Source organism: Camellia sinensis, chromosome 9, assembly GCF_055761805.1.
Source record: "Camellia sinensis isolate YWXY chromosome 9, ASM5576180v1, whole genome shotgun sequence".
In the NCBI taxonomy this organism is placed as follows: Eukaryota; Viridiplantae; Streptophyta; class Magnoliopsida; order Ericales; family Theaceae; genus Camellia; species Camellia sinensis.
In genome coordinates, this window is record NC_138969.1 from 135,829,022 (window position 1) to 135,839,277 (window position 10,256).

The 10,256-nt window shown below is 32.2% G+C and overlaps 1 protein-coding gene across 1 annotated transcript; it reads left to right on the plus strand.

Annotated features, from left to right (window-relative positions):
- The first annotated feature begins 822 nt into the window (after positions 1-822).
- LOC114298291 (phosphatase IMPL1, chloroplastic) lies at positions 823-5,769 on the plus strand. The gene is made up of 6 exons (XM_082887702.1): positions 823-926; positions 1,810-1,898; positions 2,918-3,016; positions 3,147-3,260; positions 3,684-3,805; positions 5,317-5,769. The coding sequence occupies exons 2-5, from the start codon at positions 1,857-1,859 to the stop codon at positions 3,723-3,725; spliced, it is 297 nt and encodes a 98-aa protein (XP_082743828.1). The 5' UTR covers positions 823-926; positions 1,810-1,856; the 3' UTR covers positions 3,726-3,805; positions 5,317-5,769.
- The last annotated feature ends 4,487 nt before the right edge of the window (positions 5,770-10,256 follow it).

The window sequence follows — 10,256 nt, forward strand, 5'->3', positions numbered from 1 at the left end:
AGTCTATACTTGTGTGCATCACATAGTAAAGATAACATAATAATCGGAACAAGTGCATATACTATACCTAAAAAATACATCATGATTAGTAGAGGATGATCTTTGATCAGGTGAGTGGGGTGCTCAATTCATGACCTTCCCTTCTCATACCTAAGTTCCTGAGCCGAGACACTTTGGTGATGACGGACAAGTGGCCTTTGGCACGAGTTACGAGTTTCTTAAATTTTTCAAAAATATTTAGGTGGTGACTCTAAAATCTGGCAATTCAGTCCATTTTTTGCATTTTTTATTGTAAATCGATTTTCTAAAGATTTGTCAGATTTTGACTCTTTTGTGTTTTTCTATTTCACACTGCACTTGTGAAACCTTATTCAGAACCACAAGAGTCCGAACTGTAGGTCTATCGTATCCGAGTAGACTAAACCCCCTTAAGGAGCACGAAAAAACTAGCTACATGGATCAACAACAACTACTTGAGATTGAAAGGGGCATTGTTTTTTATTATTGCATTGGCCTTTGCAATCAATGATGGGGATGCTTAAAATTCAACAACTCTTGTTCCATCAATCTTAACATTTGGTGACTCTGCAGTAGATGTTGGGAACAATGACCATATTCACACCATTTTCAAAGCTAATTTTCCACCTTATGGCAGAGACTTCATCAATCATAAACCAACTAGAAGGTTCTGCAATGGCAAACTAGCCACTGATATCACCGGTAAGTTGTTCAACAGCTTTAGAATATTGACTTTGTCAAGTTCAATTTGTGTATCAAATATAATATTATTACTTAATTGTCATTTTAACCCGTCTCTGCAAGTTCAATCTGTGTATATCTAATCAAAGATCACCTTATTCTTGGAGAAGAGGGAGGGCTTATTGGCAATTCATCTTCTGATAATCTTTGGTGCATATATCCCTTAGGTTAGACTCTCTTAACCCTTTGGTAATTATGATTATGTGTACATATTCACCAAGTTCCTCAATTGGAACTCAACTCTTGATTCTAGAATTATACTTGTCTAAACTACTTGTGAATTGTTTAGCAATGTTACTATCGTAAAACTTTTACAACTTGACATGATTTTAATATTTTTTCCTAGAACTTATTGATTCATTTTCAATTATATATCAGAATTTGTGTGGTCAAATTAGATAACTTGCATACCTATTTTTTTTGTTCCTTTTGAAACTTATTAGGCTTCTCAAAATTCTAAGCCACAAGACTAACTTATTGGTAGTAACTTTTTGTTTCTTGTTCTCTTTTTCGGTTGCATTTTTTAGATTGAATTCTATAATCTTTGTATATGAATAAAAATTTTGGAGAGGAAAGTTTTAATGACTAAAAAAAATGGAAATGAGCAGCTTCTGAAGAGCAATATATAAGGTGTCTGATTAATTTATATTTAAGAAAATCTTTTTTTTTTCTTGCACAGCCTTTCCTCCTCCCAATCCCAATCTAATAATTTCTTCCACACCCTATTTTAAAAGTTCCTTGGAATTTGTCTTTTACATATTTTGTTCGATCTTATATCCATCACCTAGCATTTTTTATTTCCTATGAAATAGTGGACCACATCTCTAGTTTCTATTTCCCATTTATTTTTTTGATAATGACAACTTTTCTCAATTCAAAGTGGATGCTGACACGTAACTATTACCTCGTTATGATTGCTGATAATTCCTTCATATTGAAATATATTATCTTCTGCCTTCTTGAATGTGCTTCTTCACATTTCTGCATTTACTTCTTATGTTTGCAGCTAGTTTTCTGACGTATGGCCATTTGCCTTCGATATCTGTATAGATAGGACAACAAATTTTGCACATTGCTACCCTGGCTTTGCAGTCTCTATGGGAGTTTTATATAAAGAAAAGACGGCTATTGGTGCTGTGGTATATAATCACTTACCTTTATAGTCTCCAAAAAGAATTTGCATAATTCTGTAACGGTCCGTCGGATTGAAATTTGATATGTAAATTAATTGGTCATTGAAGTTGTTATACTAAATGATGGTTTCCATGGTTGATGTGTTAATCAAAATATAAAACATAGTTGCATAAACCTTTTCATTTTCTACTTTTTTGGCATTGAACTCAACTCAACTAATTTTTGAAGTAATTCTTGTCCAATTATTTCTTCAAAGATTTAGAGTAAATGAGTTTCTCTGTTTCTAACTTGAAGGGATGACAATTGGTTTGTGTTTAAGGTAGAACTTGTTGGAGGCCCTATGTGTCGGAATACACACATGTTTTCTGTAGCTGCTGGTAAGAAGGTTTTATCTAAGCAATTATATAACAAGCTCTTTTACATACTAAAATTGAAATATAAAGTTCTGACTTAATATTTGTTACTCTTTATTCTAGGTGAGGGTGCTTTTTGTAATGGGCAAAAAGATTCAAGTGAGTCATATCGATACGTTGAGTGATCACGTTATATCTAGACTATAATGTTTTATTCAATAGGTGACCTTCAATAAGACCATTTTTTTGTTGGTGGTGGATGTGGAAGAGAGGTTGGTTGAGGATGTGCCCAACAACACTCTTTATTTTATGGCGTTTGGACTCGAGGAATTTTTTCGTGAACTTTACATACTTTCAAACCTTGTGATCTGACTCCATTATGGATTTCTGAGCACATTCTTTGTAAGTCCCTCCTATCAATTTCTTCCCCAAGCTCAGTTTATGCAAGGAAAAGGAACTGAAAAAAGGTATTGACAACAACAGACTTTATTACAGGATAGTTCAAATGCTTGTGTATATTTCACTTCTTATCTATCTATAAAATTAATCAGGTTCCTTCTACTTTTGGAAACGGATCACATTGAAAAAAAATGTGTAAAAGTATGGTGGTTTAGAGCTAAAAGCTGGATTTTTTTTTTTTTAAGCTCACCTTTTTTCACTTGTTTTCTTAGGTGGAGCAATCACTTCTAGTTACTGGATTTGGGTATGAACATGACGATGCATGGAGTACCAACATAGAATTATTCAAAGAATTTACTGATGCCAGCCGGGTAATAACCGTTGCCTTTCACTTGCTTTACTGATAACTTGTTTTACTTCTTACATCATAGATAGGGGTGGAAGATTTTGTGTTTCAAGTTTTCGTAATCTCTCTTTCCATTTTGACATTTATATGTGTAGGGTGTGAGAAGGCTTGGCGCTGCTGCAGTGGATATGTGCCATGTAGCATTGGGAATTGTAGAAGCATATTGGGAATATCATCTAAAACCATGGGATATGGCTGGTGGTGTTTTGGTAACATCAATCATTTTAAGAAATATATCTTATTTTCTCTTCTAGATATCATTGAAAGAACTATATATAAAACAACGCCCAATTAGTACACATTAATGTGTGTTTGGGAGGGGAAAGATTAAGCACACACCTAACCTATGGCATAATGCACAAAATGGTGGCCCGAAGACTTGAATCCATAACCTTAAGGTTATTACCCCAAGACTTCAAATCCACCTGTGCCATTTTTCATTTTCTCTGTTTTACTACCTTTCTAATTTTACTCAAATTCCTTATGGGTGCACTGAGCTACAATTTTTACACCTGAATTAGGAATACTATGGTAACTGTTAGATGACAATGTTTTTCAAGAATAGATTGAGAATCTACTAACCTAAGTTGGCTGACCAATTGTCATTTGTATTTTCTTAAAACTTCCCCCAGCATTCTATTTCATGGTCAAATATGGCAGCCAAGGCTGAATGATATTGCTCTCATCATTCTTGGGGCAAACTCACGATTACCTCACCGTCTGTGCCCTTACTTCTGCTCTAAAAGGTTATAAGGTTCGTTGATTTAGGGGTTGTTTGGTTTAGCTTATGGTGGTACTTAACAGTTTTTTTTTTTTTTTTTTTTTAAGTTTGCTAGAGTGTTGATGTAGCTTTTGAGGCAAAAATAGCTAAAGTACTTTTAACTTTTGTTTTCTGAACCGCTTGACACACTAAAATGGTTAAACAACATCAAATGTCAACGAAATTTGGCACACATGACTAACTTGGAACAAATGACTTGTAGGAAAAGACGGGGCTCAAAACCAATCCCAGTTTTGAATCTAGAGCCTAATTTCTATTTGTGAAAACTTGTCCTTTTGAAACTTTTTTCCCGAACCGATTGACATACTAAATTGGTCAAACGGTGTCGAATGTCAATAAAACTTAACACAGACTACTAACTATGCACAAATGACTTGTAGGAAATGACGAGATTCAAAATCGATTCCCGATTTTGAATCTAGAGCGTAATTTCCATTTGTGAAAACTTTCCTTTAGAAATTATTTTTCGAAGAACAATTGGAGAAACTCTTGGCAAATACATTGTGTGGCATTTGATATATGTATATGTTACAATCTTAATTATTTATTTATTTTATGAAATATATATCAAATGTTTTATACATTTTGCAAGCTTGAAACTAATTATATTATAAATTTTTTTTTTCTTTTTGCTAATGCTACCCTTTTGAGTATGTGATGATATCTTCGCATATTGATATTGTAGCTTACTGTTGATATTAAAACAAGCTTTTAATATATATATTTTTGTATTTGTATTGTCGATACTTTGGTTTTGTTTTAGATACAAATTTGAGTTTTTGAATTATCAAAAAATATTAGTACTGTTGGAGGATGTGTTATATATTTTTGTAAATAATGTTTGGTTAACACTGTATCATTACAGGGTACATATATATAATTATTCGTATATATGATTTTGTGAATGTGAATGTGGATGTGTATTAATAATTTGTACAGGGAATGAATTAATAAAATATATATTTATTTTATGGAAAAAAAAAATTGCGATGGTAATAAACCGTCACTAATGGAATCATCATTTCCTTGCATTTTATTAACGACGGGTTAACCTGTTGCATATGCATATTATAGCGACGGTTTAAACTATCACGAATACAATATTGATTTAATTCTATTTTCTTGCGACTCTTAAAACCATCGCTAATAATACTTTTCGCGACGTCAACTACCGTCTCTAAAAGAAATGTTTTTTCCTTTTTTGTGTCAGGTTAAACCTGTTGGAAAAAATGGTTTTTTGGTGACTTTAATTAAATATTAAAGTGGGTCCCAACCATCTATTGTGTTGGGTCCAAGTGGGTCTAGATACTTTGCAATGAGATCTTTACACCACAAATAGTATTGCCAAAACCATTCAAAATTACATGAGAAATTGCCCCATGAAGTTAGCTTCATGAAAGAGTTAATGGGGTTTGTAACTCCTGCCTTTATTGCAGAGTTTAATAGTGCATTAATGGGGTTTGTAACTCCTGCCTTTATTGCAGAGGTTAATGGTGCATTAGTGATCAGCCATAAAGGCTGGAGGCTTCTCCTCTCTCCTCTATACATGTATAAATTGAGACCCTCCTGTCAAGTCTCCAACACAGAAATTGTTTCTTCCATTCTTTAGTCAATTTGCTAGAAAGTTCCTATTGTGAGAGAGTGCTGCCACTGTTTTTGTTTGCTAAGCTAGACAGAGAGTGCTTCTGCCGTAGTTGGTTTTTGACCGTCGTATCCTGGGAGACAGACGCCGGGATTCCTCAAGCACTCGACCCGTGAGGCGGCGAAATCTGTTTTAAGGAAACTGCTACCGTGCATGCTTCGGTTTGGTTTCTTTATCATTTTATTGTTTGTGTATTTCTGTTGAAATTTAGTTGTAATTATCAGCATATGTTCTTGGTATATAATTTTGATTTCTTCATAAATCTATTTAATTAATTTCACAATTTGAACAACAAGCTTAAACAGATTTCTATATATTTTTTTTTTCTATGAAATTGAGCTAATAGATTTATATAGACACTTGTATAATGTTACTAGGAACTGATGCGAAATTGCTCCTTATTTCAATGACTGTAAATTATGCAATGTGATTCTCTAATTGCTTAGTTTAATTAGAATGCTCTATCATAATTTGTATACTTAATTGTATTAATCTGATCTTATTTTATGCATATGGTTCATCATTCCCCTTCTATGATTTGCATGAATTTTAAGGTTATAAAAGATAATTTATGGATGTTGCAATTTTGACATGCTAATTCTATTTTAGGTTTTAATTGGTTACATGCTTATTATTTTGGTTACATACTTATTATTTTCTAGACTAGATTTCATGATTTAATCTTTAGAATTTTTTGTATGTTAATTGTTAAATGGTTATATACTTGAAGTGCTTGGTTATTAGTTTATTACATATAAACAATTCAAATTATTTACATAAACCGCATGCTACTTATTTGGTTTCATCGTATTTGTCTAATGTTGCATATGTATATTTTGATTTTGCATGCTTCTAGCTTTACTATCTAATTTGCATGTGAAATTGCTTCTAGTTTTCTAGAATTATACACATAAGTTATTTCCATGTTTATTATTTAAATTCTTATATAATTTTTAAGATTTGTAATGTGTGGTTTTATTTCCATGAATAGTGTGCGATTTAATTGGATGAATTAAAGTTTGAATAAAATTTACTTCTTTGGAGTTATAAAATTTTTGTAACTTGCCTATATTTATTTACATAGTTATTGTGAATTAAATTCTTATATAATTTATGGCAATTAATTTTTAGTTTAATGTAGAAGTTATAAGGTTTTGTAACTTGTATAGTATCTTAATTCCTTAGTTATTTTGTTATTCTATGATTTGCTAGAAGGTTAAAAAAAATATTTGATTCTATGTACAATTGCTTTAGATTAGTTGTTTTATATTATGTCGTCGTTTGCTACTAACTCTCTTTGTAGGCATAAAATATAAAGCAACTAATCTAAAGCAATTGTACATAAAATCAAATATATTTTTTTTAACCTTCTAGCAAATCATAGAATAACAAAATAACTAAGGAATTAAAGCCCTATTTGATTGGGGGATATGAAGATTGGGATTGTATATTATATCCGGTGGGGTCCATATATCCCATGTTTGCAATTTTTTTTTGAAGGAGATATAATATCCGGTGGGATTGTATATCCCCCACAAGTGGAGGATATACAATACCACCCCCCCCCCATTATATCATATCCCCTTGGTTGGGATATGATGTAAAAAGTCCAATTTACCCTTTTGTCTATCTAACATAATATAATTTAATATATGTTTTTGAATTTAATATAATATAATTATTGAATTTAATATAATATAATATTATTTAATTTAATTTAATTTAATATAATATAATATAATTTAATACAAATTTTGAATTTAATATAATATAATATTATTTAATTTAATTTAATTTAATATAATATTATTGAATTGAATTTAATATAATATAATTTAATATAAAATTTTGAATTTAATATAATACAATTATTGAATTTAATTTAATATAAATATTATTGAAATAAATTTAATATAATATTATTTAATTTAATTTAATTTAATATAATATTATTGAATTGAATTTAATATAATATAATTTAATTTAATATAAATTTTGAATTTAATATAATATAATATTATTTAATTTAATTTAATATAATATAATATTATAAGGGCAATCTTGGAAATTACTTGTTATATCCCACAATATAATAATATAATTATTGAATTTAATTTAATATAAATAGTATTGAATTGAATTGAATTTAATATAATATTATTTAATTTAATACAAATTTTGAATTTAATATAATATAATATTATTTAATTTAATTTAATTTAATATAATATTATTGAATTGAATTTAATATAATATAATATAATATAATATAATATAAATTTTGAATTTAATATAATATAATATCATTTAATTTAATTTAATATAATATAATATTATAAGGGCAATCTTGGAAATTAATTGTTATATCCCACAATATATTTTGTAAAACAAACATGCATAACATATATCCAATCTTATATATCAAGTCAACAAACATGACTTGGGGGATATACTATCCAATACCTATATCTTATTCATTATATATCCTAACTAAATCACACATCATATTATATCCTTCATTTTATATCCAGTGAAACAAACGGGGCCTAAGATACTATACAAGTTACAAAACCTTATAACTTCTACATTAAATTAAAAATTAATTGCCATAAATTATATAAGAATTTAATTCACAATAACCATGTAAATAAATATAGGCAAGTTACACAAATTTTATAACTCCAAAGAAGTACATTTAATTCAAACTTTAATTCATCCAATTAAGTCACACACTATTCATGGAAATAAAACCACACATTACAAATCTTAAAAATTATATAAGAATTTAAATAATAAACATGGAAATAACTAATTGTAGACACCCCATTTTTTACCGTCCTCAAGACTTGGACGTCACCGCTTGAACACCCGGTGATCATCCTTGTTTGTGTTTGTCTTGAGTTCCCGGAGGTCTCAGCTACGCGCCTTGCCTCAGGACCTCTCGCCTCGACTGTTTTGTGTTTGGTTTTGCACCAAACACTTGTGTTTTTGCAGTGGAGGGCAGGGAATGGCATATTGGCCATCCCAACACATCACCGGCCACGGCTTGAGGCCACCGGTTGTGTTTTCTTGCCACCGGCCAAATGCTTGGCCGGCCGGCACTATAGATGGTCGACCGGCCATATTTTTTTGCCAAATTGTATTTTTATCCGGCCGACCACTGTGCATCTGCTTTTGCAGATATTTTATGCTATCTGGCATATACTTTGTTCCCCTCCATACACGTGTATGGAGGGATCTCTCTCTTGGCTAGCTTGTCTTGTAAGCTTGCAAGATTGAACCTTCTATAAGAGGAGGCCTATTCTCCCTCTTTTAGGTTAGACAAGAGTTTGATAGAGAGCTCTGGTATTAGGGTTAGGTCATAGTGTCTCTATCCTATCTCTATATTGCTCTCTCTCTTTTGTCTTGGGTGTGTTTTGTCTTACTTTTGTGCACAAACACCTAGTTCCACATCTCTCTTGGTTGCTGAGGGGCCAGAGGGTTGTTCTTGGTGTTCTTGACTGGTTTTGAGCTTTGAGGACCAGCTGGAGCATCATTCTTGAAGAGGATCAACAAGGGTAAGAACTTACCCCTTTTTTTCCCCATTTTTGCATAGGTTTTTCATCAACCTTTCAACTATTTTTGAGCTTAGCATAAAACATATAAAAGTTCTGTTTTTGAGTGCTTTAAATAGTTGGTTAAGAGTGTTTTAAGCTTTGAGGTTGTTTGACCCCTCTTAAGACTTGTTAGGCTCCATTTTTGTGCATTTTTGGTGAGCTCCGGGACCATTGTGTTTGGGCCTCCTCACCACTAAAATCTTGAGGGATTTCAGTGGTGAGGATGGTGCCTTGAGGTCCTAAGAAGGAGAGCCCCTCTCCTTGTTATCCTTGAAAAGGGTCATTCTTGCCTCATGTGTGAGCACTTAGTTTAAGTGTGTGTTGACCATGCCTTAACTATTATTTAGTGTTATTTTGCCATGATATAGCACTATGTTGAGTTGGTTTGGATACACCTTGCATGCCTTGCATACATGTCTTGTAATGCCACATTTTTACTTTAACATGCTTTAGGTTTAGACCCTTGTTCTAGCATGATTTAGGCTTAGCTTTGTGAAGCTTTTGTGCTTGTTTTAGCATGCTTGAGTTCTATTTTTGGTTGGTTTGGTCGACCATGACATGCCTGGTATAGCCACCTTGCATTTTGGCTTGTTAGCCTTGGGTGTGTAAGTCTGGAGCATGCTTTACTTGCTTTGATTTAGTGAGTCGGAACCATTTTCCATGTCATTTTTGTCCACTTAGCATGCTTGTATGCTTGCATTTCATGGCCCCTTTGATGCTTCAAGAGGTTGTGCCCTATTCTCCATGTTTAGTCATTGTGTATGCTTCCATGCGTAAGTCATTTAGATGCCATCTAAGTGGTCTTTTGGCTTTGTTTTAGCATGCTAAAACTCTGGTTTTGGTCATTTAATTCATGCCATGTGTGGTTGCATTAAGTGTAGTTCAATCCCCCTTGGGCTTGCCTTGAATCTTGGACCATTGTTGCATGCCATTAGCCTATGTTTGCATCCTCTTAAGTGTGCTTGACAGTTGTTCCTATATGCCTAGGTGTTGGTCCTTGTGTGCATGCATGCTTGCATGTCATTCGTCCTTCCATTCTTGAGCATGTTAGCCATTGTTTTGGGCCTAGTTGAGAGCTGCGTAATTCAGTTTAAGTCCATCTTTTGCATGCTATTCAAATGTTGTTGCATTAATCCACGTTCGCATGTTTTGGTTACATGTGTTGCATGCTTGAAATCACTTGCAT